We start from the raw sequence: 17,904 nt of genomic DNA on the forward strand, positions 1-17,904 counted from the left end.
TATCGTGATTGAAAAGAGAGAAAGGAGTTCACAAAGCAAGGAGTATAAAGGAGAGTTTGAGCAGGCAGCAAAAGTGAAGTCAAAAAGGCGGAGCTTAGCTTAAGGGGCCAAGTGAAAGGAGTAGGGGGTAATCATTAAGCACCAATGTACCCTACAGTTGCTGAGCCACCCTTTTCTTTCGCAAGGATTTCTCGAGGCTTAATGGATTTTCATTTTTGATGAACCAAATTACTAAAAATAAGTTCATATTTCTGATGAAATAAAAAGTTATATAAACGATAACATAAATAAAGGAGAGGGGAAAATTCTTATTTACCTCAACGTAAAACTAGGCCAGGGGGTTGAGGTTTTTGTCAACTCCCTTTTATTCTTCACTTTTCCTTGGAAGGTCAAAAGGGTATATCACTCTCCTGAACTTTAGAAGAATTAGATTATTGATATTTATCAATTCATTTCTTATCCGTTTCATGTATATAAACTTTTGTTATCTCATTTACAACTTACAATGAGTCTACGGGCGTGGGATCACCGATTTCAATGATTTTTTTTTTTTGAGTGACTAGATCCAAAAATATTAAAAACACCACCGAGAATTCTTGCCAATGTGCCCGAGAAAACAAATATTTTAGAAATTTTTTATAATACTTTTTTTGTCTTTTCACTGTGTGGATTTAATGGCTATTATGGGTACTTCTAAGAAAAATGTCAATTATCACAATACTTGTGTATTTCATCTGAGGGGTGAGTGGTTTAGACAATTTTTTTTATTATTATATTCTTCTCATTGCTGTTTCAGTTTATATGTATACAATTAAAAAAAAAATTGTTCCTTCAATCAAATTTCTTGTTTATGATTTCAAGATCCTCATTTATCTCTTAAACCTCCTATAACGAACTAAATGCAATAGCAGCAGCACTTCACTTCTGCTTGTCTTTGAACCACACCAACATAACAATAATTACAGACTCATTAAGCTCGATAAAAGGCTTAGATTGTATGTATCCAGAGCATCCGAAAATTTCCTGCATCAATTTTCACTTAAAAACTCTACACAATATGGGTATGTCAGTTACATTTATATGGATTCCAAGCCATGTAGAAATCAAAGGGAATGAACTAGCCGATCACGGTGCAAGAGAAGCACTCGCGCTTCAGGGACGGGGTAAAGCAATTTTAACTCTGTCAGAGATGAGCAGGCCTATTGGAAAGGAAATAAAAGGTAAATGTCAATCTTTGGAATGAAAGCCCAATGAGTAAATTAAAAATTATTAAAAAGGATGTCGAGCCTTGGGGTACCTCCAGTTGCAAATGCCGTAGAGAGGAAGTTGTACTGACCAGGCTGAGAATAGGTAACACGAGGCTCACCCACTCCTATCTTATTTCAAAAGAAACGCCTCCGAACTGACAGTATTGTAGCAATAATCTAACAATAAGCCATATTTCACACCACACCTCAATAGCTTAGGACTAAACCAAGATATCTCAAAAACCCTTGAAGACGATGATAAAACAATAGAATTAGTGTTTCAGTTTTTAAAATCACAACATTTATGACAAAAATATAACATTGAACGGAAGAAAAAAAAAAAACATAATCAAATTTAAAAATAAATAAAATTAAACGAATATAAGCGGCCTTGATGACCAATGAAGTTGGCGCCACTAAACAAAAACAAACAAAATCAGTTTCGGTTACATCTTCTCAATTGTAAACTAGGGATATGTCTTTGGGCGTGAAAATCTTGTAAAAATAATTTATCATGGTATGTTGCTTTCAGAAATGAATTAATAATTATTTTAATTGTAGCTCGTAAATCAATATGTTATTCGAAACTTTGTCGTTGGAAAACGTTTCTTTACCACGCGTCTGCTGAAATTTTGTTAGTGAATCTCCAAAACGGATTCTTATGAAACTAAAGTGATAACTGAGAACGAGATTAACTGCCCAAACTCGGAAAATCCTTATTTTTTGCTGCCTACAAACTACCACTGCTCAACTTGTAGGTGGAAGAGTAATTTTCAGGTCAGCATAATTATGATTCTCATTAATGTGCTGCGATCATTCTTTTGAGATATTATTTTTTTCTATGCAATTTCACAGTTTAACTTTCTATTAAAGGCCCTTTCAAGTGTAATATTTTAAGTTTGTTAATAACCAAGGTCAGCCAGCTCCTCAAATTCAAATGTTACCGCCGTATCATTGTTATTTACTTAACTCCCGAATTTATAATGGAATGCAACTGTTTTCGAAAGTAGTTCGGCATAACCGATATGTACCCAGATCTTTATTAGAAATAAAATAAGGATTGAAGTAATATATCAATATTTCTGAATTGAGTTATTTTAATTCATAAAAAAAAAAATAAATTGTGGGATTTGTGATCTGATATTCCCTTGTAACAAAATGATTCTCTATTCAAACTGTATTGAATTTTTTTTTTAATTTTTCGGAACATTTGGTTACCCCACATTAACAATTTTTTTGTTGCTTTGATTCTCCGTACCGCGTCACAGTAGGAACTGCTAAGGAAGAAATTTTCATTTGTTAAAATATCATAATTTTTTTAATTTAGAAAATTAATATTTTTTTTTATCCTTAGGGTTTCAACATTTGTTTTTCTAATTATGACAGCTAATGGGTTAAATCGGTTTGAGAATATGAATGATTCTCAAAAATATTCAATTATTAATTTTATATATATATATATATATATATTTGTTATTTATGTATATTTGTATATCTGTCATTGTTTTTATCAATTATTCTTTTAAAGTCACATTCGGTTGAAAGAGAAAATATGAAAAAATAAAAAAAAACGACGAAAAACGATAAAACGAAAAAATAGAAATGGGAAAGGATAGTGTGGGGGTTGTCTGGTCTTAGGCGATTTCTCCAGCCTGATATACACTTTACAGAAGGCCCACGACAAGGCGTATTCATTAATAGGTTAGAAAGGAAGCCGTGCCAGGGGATGAGCCCTGGACACTGACTAGGTAGAGGAGGTCTAGGTGAGAGAGTCTAAGGTAGAGTAACAGTTCTAGTTGCCGAGATGAAGCGGACGGACTAGAGCTGTCATGTTAGGAGCCAGCTTACTAGTTGCCGAGATGAAGCGGGCGAACCAGTAAGCTGATAAGGCTAGGTGCAGCTCTAGTTGCCGAGATGAAGCGGACGGACCAGTCTAGCCGTTAGGAATTAGGTTATAATCATAGTACCCGAGATGAAGCGGACGGACTAAGAATGCAGGAGAAAGGGAGAGGAGATAAGCTATCGTCTACGATGAACATAATAAAAACTAACTCTTGTGAGAACAGATTAGCAATGAACTTCTCTATCTCAGGTAGAGTGTAAGCCACCAGTGCTAAGACTAGACCCGGGAAAATGTTTGATCTGATGGATCAATCCCGGTGGCAATTGAAGGCCTCATGTGATCGGTTATCACTGAGGATTCACTCTTTTAACTCTACTTGAGATAGTTCCGTAGAATCTTTTTGCTCAATCTCTTTTTATTTTATAATTAACATTCTTACATATTACATATTAACATATATACATTTATACAAGAGATCGTATTTTTATAATGATAAACTTATATACAATTATACAGCTTCTTAGACGCTTGTAGTGCTGGCCCCTGGCGGGTTATAGCGGCACTTCGTGCTCGCTGACTGTTACAAAAGAAAAGGATTAAAGAGAGAGAGAAAAAAGGTGGGATTAATAAAAAAAAAAATTAATTAAGTATAGAAAGAAGGAAAACAAATCATGTAAAAGATAATAAAAATGATAAAAGCACCAAAGCGATAAAACAAAAAAAAAATCATATTCTATTATTACATATTGTTACTTGTTTACTCGCTAGACCTATGTATTGTAAGATAAAAAAATGTCTGATTAGATTAGAATAAGTATGCTGTGTAGCCAATGAAACTTCACCCAACTGGGTAGCATATCTCTGTTGTTTTTAATAAAGTTCCCCCTCTGCCCTTTAGGTAGATGTGACGTAGATTTTTCTTAAATAAATTGTTTCCAAATCTGTTCATAACATCCATTAAAAAAATTATCATTTCTATTAATAATTTTGTTGGGGTATCAAATATTTATTATTATTCCTAACAAATGTAATGAAATCAATTTTGGTTAATACTTCTCCCATAAACTCAAAATAAATGTATTATTGTTTAAAAAATACCTAACAAAATAAGTCATTTTCACAAAATGCCCTGATTTATTCTGTGGCTTTCTGGGATCACAAACAACAGAAACATAAGAAAATATAAGCCAAATCAATTTTTTGCCAGCAAACTCAAAAATGTGTTTGAGCAGTGATAAATAGCTTAGCCGCCGATCTTAGAAGGAATTCGAAAACAGGTGGATGTGACTGAAACGCGAAGAGAGCGCATAATGATTTTTTTTTTTTCTAACCTCCAGAAAAAATAAGAACAAGCAAATTATAATATACAGATCAGAATGTACATATGTTGGCAAATTAAACAAGATGTTAGAATTTGCCAAAATCAGGGAAACAAACCAAACCAGGCAAAACACAGAGGCAACAGTCAGCAAGAGGACCACAAGTGTCGGATGCGGAAAGATTGGACACCTAGTGGCACATTGCCCACGCACCAGATGTTTTAAATGCGGAAATGAGGGGCACCCATACTGCTGAATTATAATGTGAGGGAGAAGAGAGGTGGTCTGCCTATAATAGAGATAGCAGGAGTGAGGTGCCTGGTGGACACTAGCAGTTCCAACACCATCATGTGCCGAGAAGCCCTAGAAAAGCAGTTTAGTGGAGTGAGGACAAACCAGATTTAGGAATGTCAGTGTAAATTAATCACCCTGGGTGGCCCTTGTGAAGTAGAGGGAGATGGGAAGATAGAGTTGACATGGTGGGGATTTAGTAGGGAAAACTTGCCAGTATTCATCATTTCATATGAAGTATGCCCAGGGAATACAAAGTGATTGTAGGGTCTGGCTAGCTAGGGAAAGTGGGAGCTTGTATTAAGAATATCAAGGGAAAATGATGAATCAAGTTGGGAGGTAAACTGTACAAATGTCATTTTCAGCAGAACGCGGACGCTCGGGTTGGAGCAATCAATCAGGCCGAAGACTGGAGATGAAGCCTTAGGAGGGAATATGAAGATATCTTTTTAAAGGAGACGACCAGAAATATAGTCCATGAGATTTTTCTAAAACAAGACAAAGTGACATAGGTGAAAAAGAGGAGATACCCGCAGGCACTGCATCACCACATCCCGAAAGAGCTTCAAAATTTAAAACGCCAAGGAATAATTATTGACAGTACTTTCCGGTACAATAGTCCGTTGTAGGAAGTGAAGAAGAGCGCACCTGGTGAAACTACCAAAAAGTACAGGGTGGTGATTGATTACACTAAATTACATTATATAGTATTAGTTTATGAGGATTGTTCCTAAACTGGTGGTGAGGAAGTTACAGCCTGAGTCAGCTGTTACTTTAATGTCAACTGACTCAGGCCATCAGCTGATGGTATGGTATGGTATATATATATATATATATATATATATATAGGAGCGCTTAGATGAATAAAGCAGTGTTTCAGTTGCAACTGACTGTCATTACTTGTCCCTTATTCCTTTTTTTTTATTTTTCAAACCTAACACTAACTTATATACATGTGTGTATTACACAATGTATGTAGTTAATAAAGGTAACAATAAAAATAGAGGGTGAGACAAATAAAAAAAAACTAATCATTATGTTGGTAAGGTTAATACGTTATGATAGTTCACTGTCAAGGCGCATACACATGACTGTTAATGTAAATGTTAGTCAACTGACGTTACCTGTATTATTAACGATCGTGTCATACCCAGTGCTACATAACTGTCATGACTATAACCATCAAATAGCTACACCATGGCAATGGCTAACACTTTTGCTGCAATTACAGAAACCGTACGACAGTTAAGAGTGTACAGTTATTTGATAGTTAACGTGACAGTTGCTTCACTGACATTATTTGAACTATCAAATAACACGCCAGAGCTAGTGCGAAAGTACAATCATGATTGAAACAATTATAGTTAAAGTTATAATAATTCTCCAAGAGAGGGTTTTTGTCAGATATAACGGGTATTTTCAAGGTGCTGAGCCGGTATTATGGTCCAGAGAATCGGCAGCACTACCGTCATACCATATTTGACAGTTTCTACTATAACCAAAATGCAAAAAATAGCTGTGCAAGGGGGTTATGAAAAAAGTGGAGTTGCTTGCTCACATTTCGTTCTTTACATTAGTTTTTTTAATTACTATTAATTTTTAGTCACTATTTTTAATTTTTTTTTTTAAATAAACAACTGTCTCCATTATATGAAAAACAATTATTTATTTGCATCTTAATCAACTTTATATTTTAATGTTTTCCTTAAAAGAAATTAATATTTTACTAACTGTTTCAACAAAATATTAATAGAACAATTTACCAAGTTAATCGAAATTTATATTTACTCCTTACTTTTCAAAACAGTTAATGTATTTTGGGATACTTAATATTCTCATTGAAAAAATAGTACAATAAATTCAATTTTTAGATTGCTTTCAAAATTTGTATTTAAGGGTAGCTAAAAATAAATATAAACTTTGTTTCTCCATAAAAAACATTTTCTAAACAATATCGTATCCATATTATACCAAGTATACAAATGTATTTATTTTCTTGTGTAGAATTAGAAACAAGCACTGTAGATTGTATACAATGAATTAAAATGTTCTTAGGTTATCACTTATCATTTTCATCATTTCCTAACCATTACAAAAAAGGGACTGAAGTTTAGAAGTCAATTATACCAGCTTCTTATGTAGTTCATCTATAAAAAATGGCTGTAATCTGTTCAGCATTGTCCAAAGTATTGGTAGGTATATAACATAATTTGAAATTTAGGTGGAACACATTGATCACTATAACAATGTTTACCAGTTATATAGTTTTCAGTCAGTCTCTTGCTCATTTATAATACAAATGCCTTCTAATCTACTTTCATATAAAGGAAAATTTCATACTGAAAGGTAATCTAGACAAAACAGAAGGAAGCAGTAAACATGTGATGTCCTTCATCCCCTTTTTTAACCTCTTCAATTGGTTCTAGGATGCGAGAAAGAATAACAAGTAGTTTTACTGTGAGTGACTCTTAGTACCACCTAGTACTCAACAAAATCAATATCACTAAGATTTACATTTTTCATATGTAGTATTTCAGAACCTGTATACGTACATATTCTGTTTTTTTTTTTTTTTTTTTTTTTTTGCAGCTTCTCTTGAGCGTAGAAATGAGAAATGGTTGATTTTTCTCCCCATAGCCAAGATTAAGGGCATTTAATTGCAAAACATAGCTATCATAAATGAACAGTGATGTTTGATTGAAAAAAAAAAAACCATAAGATACGTATAAATTAAGAAAAAAAAAAAAAGACTACAGAGAAAGTTTACAATATCATACTTTATTTACACATGAAATATAGGTTTCAAAGTAGCATAACCAAAATCTCATAGAAAATAAATAAGCAAAACAATAATGCACAGTTTTTATTTATTCAATAGAATTTCTTAATTTGGACAATAGAATTTAATACTCCAGCATTTTATGGTCAAAACGAAATACAGTGAGATAAACCGAAATTAGAAAAATACAAATATTTTGCAGAAAGAAAAAAATTTAACTTATAAAATAAAACTTAATTCCACTTAAATCTAAAACAAGCCTATTGATATATTTTATTTTAACTTAAAAGTGACAAATTAATTTATTATCATACACATGAATATTTAACAAAAACAAAACAAAAAAAAAAAAATAGAAAAAGAGATATATCAGATTAACAGTGTTGATAACGTTAAAAATAGTGTCTTAAGCATTAAATAAAATAATTCATTAACGGTCTCTTCTTCGGCTTTCTCTTGATCGTGACCGATCTCTTGATCGGTGAGATCTTGACCTGGAAGTACTTCGAGATCTATGTGACCTCCTGAGAACACAATGGTATCATTATTGTAATTGCAATAATGCAGTTTACTTTACCATAATAAACATGAAAATTCTTCAAAATTTAACACAAAACAAAAGGAAGAGATAAATAGACTATATTTTAAAATATTTTCTTTAGCAAGGTGAAAAATAACAGCTATTCTATAGAATATAGTAAAGAGAAAAAGAAGAGAACTATATTTTGGAATAATAAATGATGACTAATTACTAGAAGAGTAAAAACAGTAGGAAAATAAAAAAAAAAAAGATGCTTAATGTACGTAGAGAAGGTAATGTTTGTTTAGAAACAGAATACTTCATATCATAAATAATCAAGAAATTCTGAGTTCAACTGTATAAATACAATTTTTTTCTTCTTAAAAATACTAAGCTTGCATTTAAAAGGAAAAAAAAAAAGAAATCATGAAGTTTGTTATGGTTTATTATAACATATAACATTAGAAAACAAAAATTTTTTTAAAATAAAAAATGAAAATAATGATAAAAAATTTGCTGCTAAGATAACTCACCCTGATCTTCTGTCTCTTTCCCTTTCCCGGTACCTACTCCTATCTTCTCTTTCTCGCTCCCGCTCACGATCCCTATCACGTCCTTCTGCTTTTCGTTGGGTTCTCCTTTCTTCAACAGATTTCTTAAAAAAAAAAACAACAATAAAAAATAAAAATTAAATAAGGTGGTTATTGATCAAATCATAAACTTAATCTACACATAATAAAAGCAACAAACTTGGAAAAGGACCATCTCGAATATATATTATGAACAATATAATATTGAGGTAAATATGATGAATTTTTACTGATACCATAAAAAACTTTTTTATGTAACAATGGGTAAGTGTTGTAATGTGATCTTAGTTGTATGAAATTCAGTTGTATTATTAATAATTTTATAACTGGTATATGGAAAGTTGGAGGTGTGTTTTTGAGAAAAAGCAATATGATATATTTGTTCACAATAGAGGTTATAAACATAAGGTTATGAACCTAATTGACTCCAGAGTTCTAGCTATAAAGATAATAGCCTTTTTTTTTATACTGAAAGGTAGCCATTAGGGAAAAAATAGTACATTATTAGAAGTGTTTGCATTTAATGTTTTGTGATGTGTGGAAAAAGAAAGACATCTCAGAAGATTGGAACAGGGAACTGTGGGTGAAAATCGCAAGAGAACGGTAACCAACCATCCACCATTGTGTAAGATAATCTTGTGGCTGTTCAAACTAGGGGGGGCATCATGATTACCTTGGTTCCCAGCTAGATTTCGATTCACATCATTCTTGACAGAATATGAATGACTGTTGACGCTAAACTAAGAAGGGAGAAGAGAAGGTTTAGGCCAGAAAGATCTTGTATTCATCAGATCAACACCAAAAGAATTACTATTGAGCAGTTCTCAGAATTTCAAGCTATATTTTGTCTTCATGGGCTTCTTGAAGCCTTTTATAACCTGTCACAGGACAAAATCTGCAAAGCCATGGAGGTCCCTTGAAATCCCAAGAAAATAGTAAATATAGTAAAGAAAATGTGTAACAGGGATGTATCCTGTCTCCCTTATTCTTCCTAATGGATTTTGACCTCATATTAAGAAATGCACTCTTAAGAGAAAGAGGATTGAAACAGAGGGTCACAGATAGGCTTGAAGATATTTAATTTGCAGATAACAAATGCTATTTTTCTCAAATCTTCAGAGAGATGCAGGAAAAGTTATATGACCTACAAAGGGAAGAACAGAGAGCTGGAACTAATGCTAGTTCAGAACTAATGCTTCCAAAACAAAATAATTGGGATGGAGGAGCCAATCAGGACGTGGAAAACTGGATAGGAAAAGCCTATCAAGCATTCTTATCAACTCTGGCCAGCGTGGAGATCGCAAAATACCCAGAGGAGAACAAAGGTTCGGTTCTTCAACAGGTATGTTCGGCTCTTAAACAAACCAATCAACAAGGTAATAAAACTTCAACAATGGAAATGGCTACCTTAATACCCTCAGAAAAGGTCACACTAATATAGCTCGAAAGAACCTAAAATGCAACACCTAAAGCTAAAGGGTTCAAGAAGTTACAAGAGACAGAGACGGATGGCAGAACTTCCAGACAGCCTTTATCCCATCCAAGGAATACCAGCATTCATTATCACTATCAACAATACTTGATAGGAAAACTCGCTGTTATTGTAATGCCAACTTCATTCCCATGGTAAGGAAGTTCACTACACATACTAATGAATAAGCATGAAGTTACTGAATAAAAACGTGTTTTTTTTGAAAATAAAATCAATGGGCAAGAAAAAAATTTGAATCATGATTAAACTTTATTGCTATTCAGACAAATTTATTATATTATCGACTCTATTTCTTGAAAGTGTATGTAAGAAATTAGACTGAACATTTTATAGTTATTTATTTTAAGGGATATTGATAATAATGTATTTTAGGATGGGAGCGTGATAGTTGGTCTAAAAATAGTAGTTCCTTTAAAAGTACATAACCTAAGACCCACCCACTTTGGGTTGTCATGGTACAGGTCTTATTTTATTTTGGGTAACAATAACCTAAATAGCTTTACAGAACAACGTTTGGTCTCTAACTTTTTTTGATTCAATGGACCCCAAAGAAAGAGAAGAATAATGATAACTGTTGGATAAATATTGAAGAAATGAAATGATCAATAAATATATAAGATAAATGAACAATAAAATCTCACTTACTCTCAACTGTTCAAGTTTTTCTCTAATGGTGATAAAACCAAGATGTAGTTTTCCACCAAAATGATCAGCCAATCGACGATCATTATCATGGATTCCAAGATAAGCAGAACAAACTTCACAAACTCTTAACTTCTGTTGTTGGTAACTACTTGCTGGCATTGAATTGCGATAAACCTCTTCAGCTTCAAGTTTTTTTTTCCGAAGTTCGTCAATCTAACATTTAGAAACATAAAATCAAGTTATTAAAAATAAAACTTCATATATTCATAGATTCAATACGATGACAAAATTGCATAATACCAACTATATAATGCGAATATTATACGAATATTTTAATCCTAATCCTAACATTTTGTCAGTTAAAAATTTATAATCTCAAAGCTGGAAGTTTGACAATTGATCGCGTCAGGGGTGTCCTAAACTCAGAAATTGCTCAAACTGGTGCAGATGAGAATGTTTTCTCCCATCCTCTTAATTCTTAATAACTAATTTTACACTTAGCCATAATCAATAAGGTCTAACCAAGACTATCAGGAGGTAAAACAAGTAAAGACTTTTTACTCTTTTACAATAAAAAAACAAAAACTACCTCCATAAGAAATATTTTAAAATGAACAAGATCCAATTTAAATGAATTAGTTGATACAGTGTTTCTCTGGTAACACTAAGAACCATGATCAGTGTGATAAAAAAAAAATGAAAAAGATGTTGGTGAAGAGAAAAAGAAATCAAAACAAAAAAATTGCCTACAAATAATATTAAAAATAAAATAAATGATGATAAATCCTGAACAAATGTTAATTAGTACTGTTTTCTATTTTTTAGTTAAAATTTTGCAATAAAAAAATCTTTTTTATTAATGGATTATGCTTTTATATTTATTAGATTATGCTACTTTTCTTTTTTATTAATGGAATTATTATGACCCCCATTTTTGGAACTGATAGATTACAATATTAAGAAGTAAACGTACGTGTCTAGAGTATTGTGGTCACAATCCTGTCCTTTTTTTTGTTTCTCGAATTTCACTATCATATTTTACTGGGTTCATTTGCTCACCATTTTGGTTTTTATTTTTATTTATTTACTTTATTTTGCAACTCTTCCAAGCTGTCTAGAACACCACATAATACCTCAATCAAGTTAATCTGGTGAATGTTAACGGTCACTAGAATGTAAATAACCAAACTGCATCAAGGCTCCTGGTGTTATTGCTAAAGTTGTTATTTTATTTAACCATTTTTAGCACTCAATATGTGGAACAGTTTCTATAAGAAATTTCAAGAAAGCAATAGACTAAAACAAAATATTTTTTATAAACCTGATATTTCCTCATGGTCCTATCGATTATGATCCTTTCTTTTTTAAATTTGACGGTAGGGCCAATAAGGACATTTTAAGGATAGTTTCCAGCTTTTCAGCTTGATTGGTCTACTTTTATACTTGAACTCTGTGAAGAAGGCCTCTATGCACATATTTATTATTTGAATACAGTATATTAATATAATTATTTACACTATAAATTAAATTACAAAATCTATAAATTACAAAAATGATTTTTTTTTTTGTTTGATTTAAACTCTTGATTTCCTTTTATCAATAAATAGTATAGACAACCAGCAAGTGAGTTATATTATTTAAAATATCACAATTGCTAATTATTAATTTTTATAATTATTTAGATAACACTTGAAGAAAGTTATGAAATAAAATTTTCTTCAGAGATTCCATGAACATCTAGTTTCTATGAACTTTCAGAAAGAACTGGGACAAAGACATACATGTTGTCTCCATCAACAACCATATCCACTTGATTAGTGCATAGTACAGGCCAATAATACAGAACAAATGAAAGAAATTTTTCTTTTTGATCATCACTTGACTGATTCTGGATGTTTAAAAATAATTGTTAATTGTTTTTCAGTCTTTAATAACTTAATCTACTTTATACACATAAAATGATGTGTTTTTTTATTTTTCAGTGTCACCATATATTGTCAGTTATAAGTCCAAGGTGATCGGAATCAAAATATTTTATGTTCAAATATTTAAATGTACAAATCAAGAACTATTTAACTTATAAATGACTAATTAAATGTTATTCATAATCATAATGCATTATTATGCTATTTTAAATGTCCTATATTTAAATGAATTATTATTTCATATGAATTATTATTAATGAACTGTAAATTAATAATTCTTGATTTGGACTTGTCAAATAAATTTAGCTTTTTTCATATTAAATACATACATTTTCTTTCATCATTAAAATAATCATGTTTTCTATACATAAACTACTGATATTAATCAACCTTTTCACATGTTATTAATAATATTCACTTTAATTGTTCAATTCCTAATATTTATGTTCTGCTCATTGTAACAGTTAATACTTTTTGTTTATATTTAACAAGAGACTTAAAATATCTCATAGGTGATATCCTTTACGATGTGAAAATAACATATAATAAACAAATATATAAATGTCTCACCTCTCCCATTAGCTTCAGAGACTCATCTACAAGACCTTCTTCTCCTAAGGCTTCAGCCCTAGCCAATTTTTTACCAATTTCTTCAGCAAGCTCATGAACAACATTCGCTTTTTCAGCAACTTCAGCAGAGAGTTCTTCTTGGGTCTCCAATAAACGTTGCTTTGCTACTTCAGTACGGCGATCACAGTCTGATATAAACGCTTCCAGTTGTTCCATAGCCTATACATACATATGAATTAAACTAAATGTGACAAATATTTATTAAAACAAAAAGTGTGAGGAGCGGAGAGCTCCAAAAGGCACTTCTGCAACACCAACTAAATTAATGCACAAATTTTCAATCTTCTAACCGATTTGAAGGAATTGTGGAGGTGAAGGAAAAGTGGAAAACCCCAAAAGGTATTTCTCTGAAACCAACCTAATTCCAAAACAAAATGTCAATGTCCTAACTAAATTTTAAGGGGTTGTAGAGGAGTGAACAAAAAAAAAAAAAAAGAGGCAGGTAGAGGGGAGAAAAAAAAATTGAGATCCCCAAAAAGAATTTCTTTAATATTGCTATGTATTAAAAATAATGGGCTAAGAAGAGATGAGGTTTAATTAAATAGATATTTTGAATATTATTAATAATTAATATTAAATATTATTAAAATTATTAATATTAATAATTAATTAAATAGATATTTTGAATATTATTAATAGTAGTTGTAGGCTAATAAATATGCAGGTAGAAGGGATTTGCGATAACACATCTGGTCAAACTTTCAGGACAGCCAAGGTCAGGTAGGTTGGCCCTATTGAAACATCATATGCTAGATCAATAGTAGACGGGTAACTCTCGGTGCTTTCAACGCTGATCCATAAAATAGTAGAGATCAAAGGAATGAAGGCCACCTCAATTTTTCCATATTGAAGTTCTGGTGGATACCTCAAAATACGACTAATCAATGAAATTGCTGGAAAGTAGACGATTCTAAGAGATGAGTTCTGAAGGTATGGTTTGAGAGAAATACAGCTCTGAGGAAAGAACAGCAGAGCAGCCAATGAAGAGAAGACAGCCAGGCCAGCCAAGTCAACCACAGAAAAAAAGGACTGCCGCAAGAGGGATTCAACCTAGCCGGTATTCAAACCAGATAGCTCTAGTAGTTCTAAACTGTGATTTTTATCCCATCTATAAATTAATAGTAATTCATTACCAGTATCTTTTGTGCATTTAGCTCTCTTTCATAAATATACCTTTTCTGTTAAAACTATAATAAATTTATGTTGATTTTATGGTTTAAATACCCTGCATGCCATGCCACCTCCTGGTATGTATATAGTTTAGTTAATTGGTCAATATGACACCTTTGGTAAAGAAATTCGATGTTTAATTATACCCAATTATATCTAGCATACTATAGCAAGGGGTTCTGTGCTGTCTAGTTTTTGATTTAAATACATATATATAATAAATTTTTAAGAACAGTAGGTAGGTCCCCATATGGAACAGATAAAAATATTCAATACACAAGTACATAATAAATGCTGTTTCTGGAACCTCCATTGCCAAAAACGTAGCAATGCAAAACCCTTATTAGCATACAAAGTCTAAAACATGGGGCTATGGGGATGAAAAAAAAAAATGGGGGAGATGGGAGAAAAAAGTAAAAACTCCCAAAAGAAACTTCTCAAATAACAACACAATACACATACAAATTTTAAACCTCACAACACAATTTGAAGGGGCTTTAGATTTTTAAAAGACATAAAAACATTCTGGAAGGACCAAATTTTGTATTTTGACTTGATGTTTCCTATCTAGAAATTGATCTATACATGAGGCTGGGGAAAATACAACAAAAAAACAATACTAGTGTATTGTTTTTTCACTGAAATGTAAAAGCACATATGTAGGATCTAGCAGCAAAACACATTCTTTATTTTTTATATCAAGTACGGAAAAACCTCTAATTTTAATTTTTAAAAGTTTAGAAATTTGATTTTTGTTATTTATGTTGAAAATCTAATTTAAGTTTTAAAACATTATTTTATTAAAATTAGAGGCTATTCATGTTAAATAAAAAATTTGATGAAGTGGAGAAAGTGAATTTTGCAGTTGGATCCTTCATATATGAAACATTAACTTTTCAAGAACATTGAGAATAAATTTTCATCAATATTATAATTTGAATTTCTTTTCATTATTGTAATATAAATATCCATGAAATGGGCTTTAATTACTTAACTGAGGATTTTTAGTCCACTCTTCTGTGGAGGGTCAGCAAACTACAGTAACATAAAGCTCAATATGACATCTACCTACAGAGAAACAGAAGGATGTTGAATTGAAACTCAGCTCACATTACATCACTAAAAATTTCCAATTATACTATTTCCAGGAGGGGTCAATCAGACAACAGTACCTCACTATATTATACTAGAGGGTGAGTTTATCTAAAGGGCAGTTTCGATCTCTTTGTTTTAGAAATTATTTAAGACAGAGTTCAATTTTTTTTTTTTTAAACTCAGCCTTATTGCAGGTCTTAAGCATAAGCTAAAATGCCATCGGTAATTTCAACTTTATAAGCATCGTTGTTTTTGAGATATAGTGACCAAAAAGTCAGTAAGTGGTTTTAAGCAGGTTTCGACTGTCCATCTACAAATGATTAATTACATCAGCAATGTATTAATAATATCAACCTTAACATTTATTCTTTATTTGGATAGGTAATTGGAACTATTCGAAAATTGACAGTAAACAATTTTAAAATTTTCACAAATACCTTAAACATAGAATGATGTCAGTCATGCAGATGAAGTCAAGCAAATATATAAAAATTTTAAGGATAATTTTGTCTTTTCTTAATACATATAATGTTTATTGTCATGACTAAACTAAAATTATCAACAATTAAAATCTACTAGTATATGTAAAGGTTGATAATATTAATTGGCAATTTGTCTGTAACTTCCCTTAACAAGATACAGAAGTAAACATTAAAGGTTTTTAATTAATAATTGCTAGAAAACCAATAAGCAATTAAATTTATATCCTTAGTCCATAAGTTTAAACATTGAAGATTACTTACATCAATATCATAATAGTAATCCCTCGTCTTGCTGGCATGTTCGAAGTCTGCTCGTAAGGCTAGATCGTGGATCTTAGGGCATTCCCCTAGGTCCATCCTCTACAACATAATCGCCATTTGCGAAACGCAACACTTAATACATACAATATACAAAATAAAATAAAACTGATAAATTATCTTCAGCTGAAATTTTAAATTAAAGGGTTATATTTTGCATAAGTATATTTCTCATATTATTAGTTCAAATGATCCACAAACATAAACATCAGATTCTAAACTAAAAAAGGAGAAAATTAAATAAATTTTAGTATAATATAATAGGCACACAATGTAAAAATATTTAGTTAGCATAAAAACGAATAACTTTTAAAAAGTTGAAATTTTTTGTTTAACCAGGGGTCACTGTAATTTTCACCAACATTATTCCTGTAAAAATAAAAATTTACAAGAAATTCTTTAAACAATCTATGGTTTCAGCCCTTAAGAATCTGGTGATGCCAAAAACTTCAATTAAAAATAAATGGTAGATACCATTTTTCAAGATTGAGTGCCTAATTTAGTAGCTCTTAAAATAATATACCAAATATGAACAATAATCTAGTATAAATTAGAAACACAATGTGGATCATTTGACGGGGATATTTCTAAATATTAAGATGAACTAAATTCAGATATACATATAAAAAGCTAATGACACAAATAATACTAACAAAATAATGATGTAAGGTACTTTTTAATCAGACTAGTATCAGTCAAAGTGGTATGAGTTTACTTTGAAATTACTATTCTTTTGAAATCTCTCATCAAAAAGCACTATTACTATCACGACATCTGTACCGTGATGCTTCAGCCCAAATCCTATCCTCAATAAGATAAGTAAAATAGATAATACAGTGAAACCTCAACATAATGGACAAAGGCAGGCAAGATAATTTTGTCTCTTAAACAGAAGTTTCTGTTAAGAATGGGTAAATATAAAAATAATTTAAGAATAAAATAATAGAATTATGGACATATCATTGCTTAAGCCGTGATACTTAGTAAGTAAAAAAAAAAAAAAAAAAAAAAAAAAAAAAAATCGATAACACAATTTTTATATTAAAAAAAATCATTCTAGTGACATACATCTTGTCTTAGCCATTTTTTTACAGGATGCAGATTCAACTTTTACTTATTTTACTTGGAGACTTCATTCAAAAATGGAAATTGAGAGATGATAAAGTCGAATTCCAAGGAACATTGTGTAGGTGTCCTGTGAGTACGATTCCAAATTAAAAGATAATTAGACCAATAGGGTCCAAGAGAATTGGACATTAGATGGGCAAATTATTTTATATTTGATTCACCATATCTTCAATCATAAAAATCTAAAATTCTGAAGGAGAGAGTTATTTTTTACAAATAATGATTGAATGTCAATATCAGACTTTTAAGGTTGATAATCTAGTTTTTAATAAAAACTCATTTTCATCATAATTGATGAGTCTGCCAAGTATAGGTAGGGGTAATAAAAAATGGCAGCTGTTTTAAAACCTTAAAAAAACATTGATTTTTCATTCGGAGCTCTATCTTAAAAACTACCAACAACACTAGAAAATCTAAGAGAACATTATTT

General features: G+C 31.1%; 1 protein-coding gene across 2 annotated transcripts in view; it reads right to left on the minus strand.

The window, feature by feature from the left end:
* Positions 1-7,457: 7,457 nt before the first annotated feature.
* LOC106688588 (putative RNA-binding protein Luc7-like 1) overlaps positions 7,458-17,904 on the minus strand; it is a 21,139-nt gene continuing 10,692 nt past the window's right edge. For both annotated transcript variants that reach the window (XM_014433122.3, XM_014433123.3), the window contains 5 exons: positions 16,290-16,388; positions 13,222-13,440; positions 10,727-10,939; positions 8,533-8,654; positions 7,458-8,003 (listed from right to left, as the gene is read on the minus strand). In XM_014433122.3, the coding sequence (XP_014288608.1) occupies positions 7,910-8,003; positions 8,533-8,654; positions 10,727-10,939; positions 13,222-13,440; positions 16,290-16,388 (747 nt within the window). In that variant the 3' untranslated portion in view covers positions 7,458-7,909. The remainder of the gene's footprint in view (positions 8,004-8,532; positions 8,655-10,726; positions 10,940-13,221; positions 13,441-16,289; positions 16,389-17,904) is intronic.

This window comes from Halyomorpha halys, unplaced genomic scaffold (assembly GCF_000696795.3).
Source record: "Halyomorpha halys isolate HHAL.00 unplaced genomic scaffold, Hhal_1.1 Scaffold1157.1, whole genome shotgun sequence".
Classification (NCBI taxonomy): Eukaryota; Metazoa; Arthropoda; class Insecta; order Hemiptera; family Pentatomidae; genus Halyomorpha; species Halyomorpha halys.